At 42.9% G+C, this 13,742-nt stretch overlaps 1 protein-coding gene across 2 annotated transcripts in view; it reads left to right on the forward strand.

Annotated features, from left to right (window-relative positions):
• The first annotated feature begins 1,771 nt into the window (after nt 1-1,771).
• SMYD5 (SMYD family member 5) overlaps nt 1,772-13,742 on the forward strand; it is a 102,748-nt gene continuing 90,777 nt past the window's right edge. For both annotated transcript variants that reach the window (XM_029594617.1, XM_029594625.1), the window contains exon 1: nt 1,772-1,864. In XM_029594617.1, coding sequence (XP_029450477.1) covers nt 1,778-1,864 — 87 coding nt within the window. In that variant the 5' untranslated portion in view covers nt 1,772-1,777. The remainder of the gene's footprint in view (nt 1,865-13,742) is intronic.

Here is a 13,742-nt window from a genome sequence, read left to right on the forward strand (position 1 = left end):
TCTCCCCCAGAGCTGGAAGATCAGCTGCCTCTCCTGCTGCCACCGGCCTCCTGCTATCTTCTTCGGGCGTCGGGCCGTACTGCGCGCCGATCTTCCTGCTTGGGGGGAGGGAGGAAGCGGACGTTGTGCGCTGCGCTTCCGCTCCCCCCCCTGACAGGAAGTTCGGCGGGCAGTACGGCCCGACGCCCGAAGATAGCAGGAGGCCGGTGGCAGCAGGAGAGGCAGCTGATCTTCCAGCTCTGGGGGAGAAAGCGGAAGCTGTGCACGTGCTTGAATGTGTATGTGTGGATGAGAATGGGAGTGTGTGTGGGTGAAAACTGGAGCCTGGGTGTGTATGTGGGTGAGAATGGAAGCTTGAATATGTGGGTGAATGGGAGCTCGAATGTGTGTATGTGTGGTTGAGAATGGGAGCCTGGGTTTGTGGATGGGTGAGAATGGGAGCTTGAATGTGTGTATATATGGGTGAGAATGAGAGCCTGGGTTTGTGTGGGTGGGTGAGAATGGAAGCTTGAATATGTGGATAAGAATGGGTGCTTGAATGTGTGTATGTGTGGGTGAGAATAGTACCTTAAATGTGTATATGTATGGATGAGAATGGGAGCTTAAATATGTGTGGGTGAGACTGGGAGCATGGGTTTGTGGGTGAGAATAGGAGTCTGGGTTTATGTGTGTGGGTGAGAATGGGTGCCTGGATGTGCGTCTGTGTGTGCATAAGAATATAAGCCTGGGGAGGGTGAGAAAGTGAGAACTTGAATGTGAGCTTGTGGGGGGGGGGGGGGGGGGGGGGGGGGGAGAGCATATGAGAGTGACAGCTTGAGTGTGTGAGAGGGAGTCTGTGAGAGAAAGCGTGTATGTGTGTGTGTGTGTGTGTGTGTGTGTGGAAGGGAAGAAGACAGTAATAGAAGAAAGACACTGAAAAGGAATTAGGAAATGAGCTATAAGGGAAAAAATGGGAAAAAGAGACCAGGACCAACTGATTAGAAAAATACAAAGATCAGACAACAAAGGTAAAAATATATATCTATATTTTGAGATGTTAGCAATTTAAATATAAGCAACACAACCGCTCTCTCAAAATTTATGGACAGGTAGGAGCCGTGTATAAAATCGTAATAATAAGAAGGCTAAAGTACCACAAATCACCGTGAATTATGTTTGTATCATTAAGTAAACCTCATACTTAGGTGTAGATGTGAATGCTATGCTGCATAATTTGGCATTATTTATCAGTAAAAAAACAACTAGTAGACCTGCATGCCTACAGCCCACCCATGTTAACCTTGTGCCCACCCAAAAAATCAATTCTGGCTACGCCACTGGTGTGTAGTGCACATACTTTTTTTTTTTGTGGTTTTTAAGGCAGTGACCTTTACTATTTTTCAAGTGGGGCCACTGATAAAAAAAAAACAATTAAATTTGAGAGCCAGGACCGCACAGAACCAGAAGAAAACAGGTTTACTGCTGTGCTCCGTAAGCAATAGAGCAGCAAACCTCTGGAGTAGGTGGGGGTGATGGCGAACCTCCACACTGTCTTTGTGTGAATGGACGCTCTGATGGCGGTGGTCCGAAACTGCTCAAAGGTCTCATCCTCCAACCCTCTCCCAAGAACCGGAGGAAGGGGAAGCGCAGTCATAACAAGCCACTTACCACGTCGGGCTCCGAGACAACGTGTCTGACAGCCCGCCGCAGTCCCTCCTATACTTCCTGCGCGCGTCAGGACGCGAGGGGCGGAGTCTTCCGCAGATATCAACATTCGGAGGTTAGAGGTCGATTCAATATGGCGGCCTCCATGTGCGACGTGTTCTCTCTGTGTGCAGCTCCGGCCCGTGGCTCGGCGGAGATCCGCGTTATCAACAGCCAGAAGGTAACTGTGTCTCTCTTTAACGTCCCTCAGGCTCCCTGCTGAGGACTTTTCGTCCAGCGGTATTGCCGTCCCGAGGCGGAGCCAACTCCTGTCCCGTGTTCGATTACATCGCGCTTCTTTCCATCTGCAGACTCCGCTGTCTGGGCAATAAATGGGGCTCATGACTCTATAGTGTCGGGTTGCCCCTGCACTGCTGCTCTTCCTCAACTGATCTTGTCACCTGCCTCTGATCGCGATAATGCACAGCCTGAATAGCCACTGGAGGTGTTCCTATAGGCTGGGCTGCTTTGCTCCTGGCGGCTAATCTTTGCTCCCTGCAGTGTGAGCGACTCAGCTTTGTTTTGTCCATGGTCATTATAGATTTTATGAGAACCGTGGCATTTGTCAAAGTTTCACGAAATAAGTATCGCTCCACTGTGTCTCGATGTTTTTACGGATAGGGTTTAAATTCTTATAGAGTGGTTGTGTAGTTCCCACACAATTGATCTTCCTCCTCTCCGTTTTAGTCTTTCTGCTGACCGCCCGCGGTCACTCTCCTCTGACAGTGTCACGTTTGCCAAAAATCCAGTGGTGCCCACCCAGCTCGATTTGAGTTCCTTCACACTAGCGCTGCCTGTTTTATATTTACTTACGAAAGCCCTGTGGAAAAACAGTTGTTGTTGGATATAGGAAGTGGGTTGAAACGCCATTTTCTCAAGCGCATAGTGTGGACAGCAAAAGGTGCTGTGTCCTGAGTGGAAGCTTCTTTCCTAGCCCATACAACTAGTGCTTTCTTTCTGACTGGGAGCTTTTGTGGCAAACTCTACTTAGCCGGCTAAACAGCTGTGAACTGCGCCAGATAACGAAATAAGTATTGATTTATCCGGCTAAGAGGAGCGGTGGCTGTTGCTGCAGTCGCGATCTGCCTGTCAGGGATTCTCCCCCACCACCACCACCACATCCCCTTTCCCGGGTTAAAATGTGCATTCGGTCTGTGCCAAATGCACATTTTACAGTTATTGTGTGTTGTTGTTGTTGTTATTATTTTTTAACTCTATGTATTTGCATGGCATTAGCTTACTGCGTGGGGAGGTAAACAAAATAAACCTGAGCATTAGAATGTGCTCTGAAAACCAGCACACAGTTTCTTAATACTCAGATTATTGCATTGGCCTGTCTGCCTTCTTGCTGTGTGTGCATGCAGGATTGAAAGCAGCTTGCATCCAGCTTTTTTAAGGTGGCACCAAGAAATGTATTTACTGCCAGACTGGTCCCTGAATGAAGGCCAGGATAATGAGGTCCTTGTGTCCACAAGTATTATGCTACCTGTTACAATTAACTGTTTGCTTAACTGTGTGATTGATGCTTAACCACATCCAGGGCTTTAATTCAACCAGAGTTGTCCACAACTCAGCTCCAGAAAATATCTTCAGAACGTGACTCAACCCCCTCCGCATTGCCTTTAAAAAGGAGGTAAATTAAATTTTTTTTTTCAAAAAGGCAGGAAAATAAAGCCTATTAAACTAGCTTGCTGTGCCACTGCAGATCCTATGCAATCTCTGGTCAAATCTTTGCTTTGGTGTTCTCATCATGCGCTGTATCTGGCCTACACTTGCTTGAATTCTGTCAGTAGTTTGGTTACAACTGCCTCTGTTGGATAGCTGTTCCAGCATCTCCTATGTCCTCTGTAAAGAAGGGTTTGACCACCTTTCCTCTGATCTTCTCTTCTTTCAGCTTTTTATCAACCTATGTTCTTGAGCTTATCCTCTTATCGTTTTATTGAAACATGCTAGATACTTGAATGTTCTCTGATATCCCACCTATTCTTCATGTTCCATAGTTGAAGATGTTAACTCTGGTTCTTGAAGGCTGCAGAGAGGTCTTGTTTTTAGAATAATCAAAATATGCAAATTAACCCAATTCTTATATTGAGTGTTTGTAGATATAGCTGACAGATTCTGGATTTGGAATGGCCTTTGTCTTGTGCAATTTCTTTATTCCTCTCCTTGTGTTCTTGTATGGTTAAGTATTGTCAGGTTAATTGAAAAATCACTTCTGAGTTTAATTCAGCAATTTAGCTTATGCTTTTTCTGACTCTCTTTATCTTGCTGTTGTGTCGGCTATATTCCCTTTCCTTCCCTGTAACTTGCCATTAAAGTCTGGCGTTCTTTAGTTAGTCTTAAAATGGGAAGTCTTATGAACTACAAAGCTTACAAATAAAAACTTCTTTCTGTATGTTTTGAGTCTCAGGTATTTTCATAATTTTTTTTTTTAATTCTTTCTATTTCAAATTACAGTTTTACAGAGGAGTGAAGTGGGAAGGCCATGAGCATAGGTTCCCATGATGCCCAACAACTGAGGTCATCCAGTACCATGCTGGACGAGAGACCCATGTCCGGTGCAGCAAGAATGAGGCCTGGAGTCCCGGACTGGCTTAGTGCAGTGAGCTAGAAAAACGTTTTTGGTTTTTTTTTTTTAATTTTATTTTTTCAATATTAGACAAGCAAGATAATTCTTACTTAGGAAAACAAAAATGATATATCAGAGGAAAAACAAGAAAGCAGCAGCATATACAAATGAGATAAAATATAATAATAAATAATTTTCCAATAAGGAAATTTTAGTTGAGGAGGAAGGCAGAAAACAAAGGAGAATAGAAGAAAAAGTATTTAAAAAGAAACAAGGCTTAACATGTGGTCAGCAACTATATATTTTTTTGGATCTTAAGACCTAATTATTACTAGGAGAGATAGAAATAGCTGATATACTCCTTGAATTAATAAATGATTTAAGTTGTTCAGGATAGAAAAAAGCATAGCATTCCTTCTAAAATCAAATGACACATTTACATGGGTATCTTAATACAAAACAAAAATCCAAAGCTATAATCTGTGGTCTCAAAAGGAGAAAGTCACGTCTCCTCTCTTGTGACACACGGGCAAAATCCAGGAAGATTCGAACAGGCTGTCCATAAAAAGAGGCAGAAATGTTCTTGAAATATCTTTTCATCACTTCGACCAGTTCCTGTTCAGAAATAAAGGAGACGAGGAGAGTTGATGGTTCATAAATCTCCATTGTAGAATCTTCCAAAAAGTGCATTAAATTTGCTAGGGCATCGGAGCGTTGTTCCTGAGGGAACCTTTCTTTACTTGGGAGAAAAAACATTTTATTAATACAGGGGGTTTTCCCTTCTTCAAATTTCAAAACATCCAGGAAAAGTTTTTTTTTTCAGGGTGTGGTAGGATTCTTCTCCCACAACACTGGGGAAAACTCAAAAAGCGAAGATTCAAATATCTCGTGCAATTTTCAAGAAATTCCAGCCTACGGGAGCAATTAGCCAAATCCTTACTCGTTTTTAATGTTACAAGACTGGATCTTAGTTACAGATGCATTTGTGATTTAATATCATTAATTTGACCTTCAAGTTCACCTTCCATTAAGTTTACCCCGTTGGTAAGATTTCCTATTTGCATATGATGGTCTTTCATTGAACAATCAAGACCAGCTATCAGGTCCCACAGAACATCGAGTGTAACAACTGCTGGCTTGGGTGGAAGACAAAAAAAAACCCAACTCACCCACATGTCCTGGAGATTCCACTCCAGAAATACCTTCTCTTGGCACTGCTGCTTGCCTTTCGCACTCTCGCAAAGGCTCAGTTGGGGAAGAGAAGACAGCACAAACTGTGGGATCCAAAAACCCCGCGGTCTCCCTTGAGCCTGGTGAAGGCATAGGAGATGCCAGCATGACGCCGTCTCGACCCTCCTCCGCGGATGCGTGAGCAGCGTCATCGTTCTGTACCGTGGTCAGGTACAGAGAGCCAGTAGTTGCTGGAGCCAAAGATCCGGGGGACTGAGAGTGACTTCCCCTAGCGACTCCGATGCTCCCTCGCTGAATATCGCAGCGGGGACAGGTACCCCCTCTAATGTTGCTGACCCAGCAGCGAGCGTCGTCATTAATTGTTGTCCAGTGGGAAGGGAGGTGTCAGGAGGGTATACATGGACCCTTCCTTTCCTTTTAGACTGCATTCTTCCAGGAAATCAAAAAGAAAGCTGAGAGCGATTGTTCGCGTGTGGATCGCGCCGCCATCTTGCCTCCCCTTTGTCAAGTAGAAAAACTTACATCTGGGAGCAGAGTGAACTTGGGTCCTGCACTTCTGGTGGTGCTAGGAACGAGCAAACCTGTTTCCTTTCTATGAAAAGTTAACCCCACCAGTTGCACTGTGTCATTTGAAGGGGTCAGTTTCTTAATATACCCCCCGCACATAGTGGCAACAGGACTTAGGAAATGCTCAAAACAGTTTCATGGAGGGTGTAAAATACCGAAAATGCCACTTCAGAATTATCCATTTGAGATGCTGCCTAAAAAAATGTGCAGTAGGAGAAAGAGACCACATCTTTGCAGTCTGTATCCTGAAGCACAGAGTCTGACACCAGCAGGGTTTCTCTGTAACATGACAGCAGAAGATGTGATCTGTTCTCCAGATCCATCGCTCTCTCACCACAGGTGGGTGTCAGTCTGCATGGCTGGTATTTCTTTAATTAGCGGCAACATGACTAGTTCACCCAGCTCATTTCCAGCCATATCAGAGCACAGGCAGTCCTCTTGTTACAGGCACGCATTGTGAAATCACTGAAGTGTTAACGAGGCTTCCTGCAGATGGCTAGCACAAAACACAGAGCTGAAAGGAGTAGTTATCGTTTTTATGTAGCATGGGTCTTGCTGTCCATAAATGCCACCCCTGTTTGAGCTCGGCCTCTGGGTGAGCAGGGTGACTGTTGCTGGATTAACATCGATCCTTAAATTCCAAAGAGAATCGTATTTTGCTCAAAGTTTGGGTTTTTTTTTTTTTTTTTTAATCTCCATTTTGGAGGGTATAGCACTGTACTTTTAAACAGTGCCACCCTTGACCCTGGCATCTTGATCAGCCCTTCCTACCCATCAGGTTTATCTCAGACTCCCTCCTACCTAACCACTGCTGCTAGATCCCGCAAGAAGACCAAGGTAAAAGTGTGGGAAAAAAACAATGTTGCAGCTTGATTTTTGCAATCAATAAAATGTAAAAAGGTCACTGCCTACTCTCCCCTCCCCTACTCACTCACCACTAATCGGCTAGTCAATTAGATTGTGATACATGACTCCCTGTGTGCCACTGCTGGGTACTAGGCCATCCTTCCCCTCAGCAGCTCACTGAGGAGCACCTTGTGGTTCCTGCTGCTACTTTGAGCCAGCGTTCAGTGTGCTAGCCATCAAGCAACGTCCCACAGGGTCCACCTTGCTACCATCGCTACCCAGAACCAACAGCTAGTGTGTTTCTTGCTGTCTCTGCACAGAGCCTACTTCTGGTCATTGCAAAAGGCAGTGGCTTCTATATTTGCCCTTATCTTTCCTCCCAGCACCATTGAGAATGTGACATTCTTGTACTCTGACAACCCCCTCCCTGCGGTCTCTCGAGCATCTTGCATCTTCACATTCAACTGATTATTTTCTGTATCAGGTTAACCATGTCAACCTTCTAGGAACCAGTTTAGTTTGCTGACATGAGATGGTGACAAAGCAGTATGCCCCAGATGTACCTTACAAAGTCATTTCCTTTCTTCGGCCTCCTGTTCCGTCAAAGGGCCTGACTTTGTTATTAGGGTGCCCCTCCCAGATTAGTGCAACAGTGCTGGCAAAGGAGGCATCCGGTGGTAACCATCGTCCACAGAGCTGCTCTCTAGGTGAGATTAGGTTTTGAACTGGACAGAAAATTCCTGGTTCTTTTTTTTTTTTTTTTTTTTTTTTTATACTACTTCCAGGGGATGATTCCACATCAGCAGGAAGTACCTGCCCATGAATGGGCCTGAAGCTCTACCAAGATGCTGCTTGGGTTCAGTGTTGTAGCACCGAGTCATAGCATGTTTACGGCAGGGACTTAGTAAGAGGAAGGAAAAGCAGTGTGGCCCTGACGGAATCAGCAGCTTAGCTGGTGGGCCTGAGGAGGAGCAGTACACCCTGCCCTGCCCGAAGGAGCCAATGGCCAAAGCTAGGTCAGCCCCCGTGGCCTGAAATTGTTCCCTTGGCTGTAGGGCTGAAGAAGAAGACTTCTTCTTCAAGGGTGGGAGTGAGAGAGAGAGTGTGTGTGTGTGTGTGTGTGTGTGTGTGTGTGTGTGTGTGTGCGCCCAAGAACCCACTTTCTATCTGCCTGCTAATCCATGACCATTTCAGGGCATCTGGTTCTCAAACGTTCCTAGGTTTGGATCTTTTTTTTTTTTTTAATTCTTTATAAGTTGTAATTATTGGGTGTTTTGGAAAACTTGTATGATTTTAATTATTGAATGTTCTATTCATTAGTTTTAAATTATTCTTTTTATTAGCATTGTTTTACTAATTTTGTTTTATGAGGCATGGTAATATTTCTGTTTTTCAATTGTTGCAGTGCATATAGAATTTGGCTTATTGCGGTTTCCATTTCAGTTTTTGTCTGTACATTTCTATTTATACTTAATGGTTTCTTTATTCTGTATTTGAGGGTCTGTCTGTGTTTTGCATGTGTGACTGAGGTGAGGTATTCCAATAGTGTATAGTTTGTTTTTTTTTTAATTCTTTATTATTATTTTCAAATAATATAAATACAGGATCAGTTTCTCCAAACATTATCTTGCCAATATCATACTTTAAACATACATAAAGAAATAATAAGTTTAAATTTTCCATAGTATGAAACATAGATAAAAGAAAAAAAAAGGGTAAGGTGAGAGCGGAGCCTTCCTTACCCTCGACGCCTTACCCTATCTCAGCCACGAATCGAGGGGTTCTTTACTCCGACTGACGCTTCTAGCCCCGTGGTTGAGTCCGCTGGGAGCTTAACCGAGGGACACGCGCAAGCTTCCCTGGACGAAATATCATTATCACCACGGCAATTAGAGATTCTCTCTCCTCCCAACAAAGGATTAAGCTCGCATGAATACTTGCCTGCACAAGGTTTGGATACCGAAGGACAGGCGGTAATGGAGGATCATACGGGCGAAAACTCCGGAGTTCAAAAGCCTGAAGCTGCTATGGCCAGATCAGAGGGAATTTGTTTTCCTCCGAGCATGGCGATTAACAACGCGCCGGGGCCTAGCAGGAATACCAGCCAGCAGAGGAGTAGAGAGACGCTGACAGACGAGTCCATGAGGATTTCAGAAGTCTGCCAGCAAGGATTGGTGAGTCAGACTCTTTCGGTGCAGAAACTTGTACACCCTAAAACTATTACACTTGACTCTATTTGGAATGCAATAATAATGCTTGAGAAAACAATATCCACTCTCGTGGTTGCCGTAAATTCTTCTCAAGGTATTATAAAGGAGCTTGAAACACATAAAAAAGATCAAGAGAAAAAGATACAAGAAATATCTAAAGAGGTACAATCAGTGAAAGAGATTCAGGTGAAAATGATACAAGCTGAAGAAACAGTAGTAAAGAAAATTGAAAATTTAGAAAATAAATCAAGATACCTCAACCTGAGAGTTTTGAACTTTCCAAGTGTCAAAATGATATCTCCTCGAGAGACGTTTAGGAAATATATGATTGAGATATTAATGATGTCAGTCGAAGATCTACCGCCTATTGTAAACATTTATTTTTCTATAACACCAAGAAAATAATATAACAGGATCAAACAATTTTGGAGCAGCCAGCTGGAGATGGGTTATCAATGTTTCTTGAAACATCTATGGAAGATCAAGTAGAATTTGTTGGGACATTATTGGTAACATTTAAATTTCCACAGGATAGAGATAATATTTTGAAGATGTATTTCCGCAATCGCGACAAGTTGTATTTAAAACAGAAGGTCTGGATTTATCCAGATCTCACAAAAGAAACACAGAAACGTAGAAAAGAGTTTCTAAATATGAGTCAGGCTGTTAGGAGTTTGGGGGGCCAAATGATTATTCGGTATCCGTGTAAATGTTCCCTGAAATTAGGGGAAAATAAATATATTTTCTTCGACCCAATCCAATTGAAACAACTGTTAGATAGTCGCTCAGAAGTAGTCTGAAAACCTGTCTCTAGTTATTGTATGTTTTAGAAGCTCTGCCTCCCTTTTTTCTTGCAATTTATTTCATGAATGATATGTCCTGAAAGTATATATTGGATCTCCAAATTTCTTTATGCCATTATATAATCTAGGAATTAGTAATATCCAAATTTTCTTTTTTTTTCTTTTATCTAGTGTATAGTTTCTGTGTAGGGATCTGTAGTAGCTTGGCTTATCTTTTCTTAATAGGGGGTGTATTGTTGTTTTAGGCCTGGTGTAATATTTGCAGTGTTACCTTTTCATAGGTAGTGCTGTGCTGTTTAAGTGCTGACAGTTAGTGCTATTTTGATATAGAAAGTTTATTGCATTATGATTGTGTTTTCTTGTAACTTTCTGAGGGTCAAGCCCATGCCCAAGATGCATTACAGTAGGCCTAAAGCCACATGAGTTGCAAATGTCTTGATTTTTTTTTTTTTTTTGCAGGGTTTTCTGGGTGGCACCATAAGCAGTGCATGTAAATATAATATACTTATTGTAAGTGATATTTTTACCTCAGAAGACAGCTTTGAATGTCCTTTTTCATATAAAATCTAATATGCTTAATTGAGTATGATGGGGTGGGAGTGCAAAGCTGTAAGCCTTGCCTATGGTGCCTAATCCCTTTGCACTGGCTGTGGGCATTGCTGTACAAACCTTTAACAGAGTCTCCCATCTCATGGTGTTTTGTGTCATGTAATGAGTGAGGGTGCAGTTTTCAGTTGGCTATAGTCGCCACATTACCCACCTACAGCTCTATTGTAGCATTATTGTGCTAGAAAAGTGAGGCACAGCCTGATTGTTCTTGCCAAAGTATTAAGCAGGAGGCACTCACAAGTGTTCTTGAAATCCATGCATAAAACCCTCAGAAGGAATATTTACTTTGTGAGTTTGTGGGTGTATCACGGGATTGTCCAGCTCTGGTCCTCAAGGGCCACAAACCAGTCTGGTTTTCAGGATATCCCTAATGCATGTGCAGGAAATGGATTTGCATGCGCTAGAGGCAGTGTGCATGCAGATCCAGCTCATGCGTATGCATTAGGGATATCCTGAAATCTGACTGATTTCTGGCCCTTGAGGATTGGACTTGAACACCCCTGGTATATTTGCCAGACCTGGGGCCAAATTATTCACTTTGACTAGAGCAGGCGCTGTTTGGTGGCTTGAGATCTTTTTTTGAGAGTTTACTGGGACAGTTTGTTGTAGAGTGATTTCCCTCTGCAGGTGGAACAGAGGTGCTTGCATTTGCAGTTATCATGGAAAGGACAAGCGTTGTTGCTGAAGCGTTGACACGGATCCTTCCCAGACACACCTGACTGGGAATGCGCTGCAGAATCTACCACTGAAATGACTGCTCCTGAATGAAAGCACCACAGTTTGTCCCCATCTTCATCTTGGGTCTTTCATGGCCTAAGTTCTGCTGTTACCTTTTATCATCCTGCCTCCAAATATCTCAGACTAGCTTAGCCTTGCCCAGCCCCCTCACGTCCTTGTAAGCTATTAAAATAAAACTGAAGTAGCTGCATTGCACTTAGCATTGGCAGGGGTTCAATATGGACGCCACACTCAATTCGCTGACAAAATGCCTGAAGCCAAATAGTAATATTTCTGGCTGACCTCACTTTTTTCTCTTTCATCTTGTTCTTTTCCTTGTAGTCCTTCCTGTTTTTTTGCTCCGGTTGGTTTCTTCCTAAGAGTGCAAATTTTATCTAACTATCTATCGCTTTTTAAGGGCTTGGAGTACAATCAGTCAGAGGGGCATGGTTGCACAGGGCTCTGGAACTTTGGGAGCATACTTCTGCTAAAAGGCATGTCCACATTGGAACTGGGACCAGTAGATGAGACTGGATTCTGGACAGGGTTATTTAAGGCCGTGGTACTGCTGGGGCTATCCCATACAGGAAGTGCAGCTGAAAGGCTGTTACGCTGCTACCTTCCCCTGTCCACCCCCTCCTGCCTCCTCCAAATGCCCACCGAGATCATGGTGTGCTCACTTCCCCTCTCTCACATCCTTATCACTTGACTCATAAGAACATGCCATACTGGGTCAGACCAAGGGGCCATCAAGTCCAGCATCCTGTCTCCAACAGTGGCCAAACCTGGCAAGTTCCCAAAAACTAAGTCTATCCCATGTTACTGTTACTAGTAATAGCAGTGGCTATTTTCTAAGTCAAGATAATTAATAGCAGGTAATGGACTTCTCAACCCTTATATGACAATCTGGACAACTCTTTGCTTCTGTACCCCAGTGAATTCTGCCTTTGTGGCACTGAACAAGGCCCTTGCCCATTTGGAACCTTTCCTTCCCAGTCCTTTGCTGATTGTAGGAAGGAAGCATTAGAGATTGTGGTTCTCTGTGATGGGGAAGGAGGAAACTTAAGCTGTGGCTCTGGGCCTAGCATTGTTGCATTGAATCTGCAAATTCTGGTGGTGAGTATCCGTTAGTCTGCAAGGTAATTGTTCTCCTTACCTCTCCCTTTGATTTGTTGCCCATTGCCCCTTCTGCCCCTGAGAATCCTGTGTGCTGTTCTACCTTGTTATATACCACACATTAAGAAAGGTGGAAGGAAGGCCAAGTGATTGCCAATATGATTAAAAGATGAGATGAAAGAGGCTATTTTAGCCAAAATATCTTTCTTCAAAAATTGGAAGAAGGATCCAACTGAAGGAAATAAGAAAAAGCATAAGCATTGCCAAGTTAAATGTAAAACATTAATAAGACAGGCTAAAAAGGAATTTGAAAAGAAGTTGGCCATAGAGGCAAAAACTCATAATAAAAACTTTTAAAAATATATCTGAAGCAGGAAACCTGTGAGGGAGTCAGTTGGGCTGTTAGATGATCAAGGGATTAAAGTGGCACTTAAGGAAGATAAGGCCATTGCGGAAAGACTAAATTAATGGGGAAATACCCATTCCGGAGACCTTTTTCAAAGGTGACGATTCAGATGAATGACCCGAATTATGGTAAACTTGGAAGATATAGTAGACCAGATTGACAAATTAAAGAGTAGCAAATCACCTGAACAGGATGGTATACATCCAAGGGTTCTGAAAAATCTCAAAAATTAAGTTTCAGACCTATTACAAGTATTTTGTAACCTGTCATTAAAATCATCGGTTGTACTTGAAGACTGGAAGGTGGCCAATGTAAAAAGGGCTCCAGAGGTGATCCAGGAAACTATAGACTGGTGAGCCAAATTTCAGTGCCAGGAAAAATTGTGGAAACTATTATAAAGAATAAAATCACAGAATATATAGATAGACATGATCTAATGGGACACAGCCAGGATGGATTTACCTAAGGGAAGTCTTACCTCACAAATCTACACTTTTTTTTGAAGGGTGAATAAATCTGGATAAAGTTGAACCAGTAGATGTGGTGTATTTTGATTTTCAGAAGGCGTTTGACAAAGTCCCTCATGAGATAGGAGGTGATGTCCTTTTGTGGCTTGCAAACTGGTTAAAAGACAGGAAACAGTAGGATTAAATGGTCTGTTTCACAGTGGAAAAATTTAAATGATAGAGTGCCTCAGGGATCTGTACTTGGACCAGTGCTTTTTTTATTTATAAATGATCTGGATAGGGATATGATGAGTGAGGTGATCATATTTGCAGATGACACAAAATTGTTCAGAGTAGTTAAATCCTAAGTGGGTTGGGCATCCAAATAGCAAATGAAGTTTAATGTGAGCAAATACAATATGATGCATGTAGGGAAAAATAACCCATACTGTAGTTACAAGATGTTAGGTTCTATCTTAGGATTCACAATTATGAAAGGACTTGATTGGGTAAATGTAAATCAGTTATTTACTCTTTCAGACAATAGACTAGGGGGCCCTCCATGAAGTTAGCAAGGAG

Source organism: Rhinatrema bivittatum, chromosome 1, assembly GCF_901001135.1.
Source record: "Rhinatrema bivittatum chromosome 1, aRhiBiv1.1, whole genome shotgun sequence".
Classification (NCBI taxonomy): domain Eukaryota; kingdom Metazoa; phylum Chordata; class Amphibia; order Gymnophiona; family Rhinatrematidae; genus Rhinatrema; species Rhinatrema bivittatum.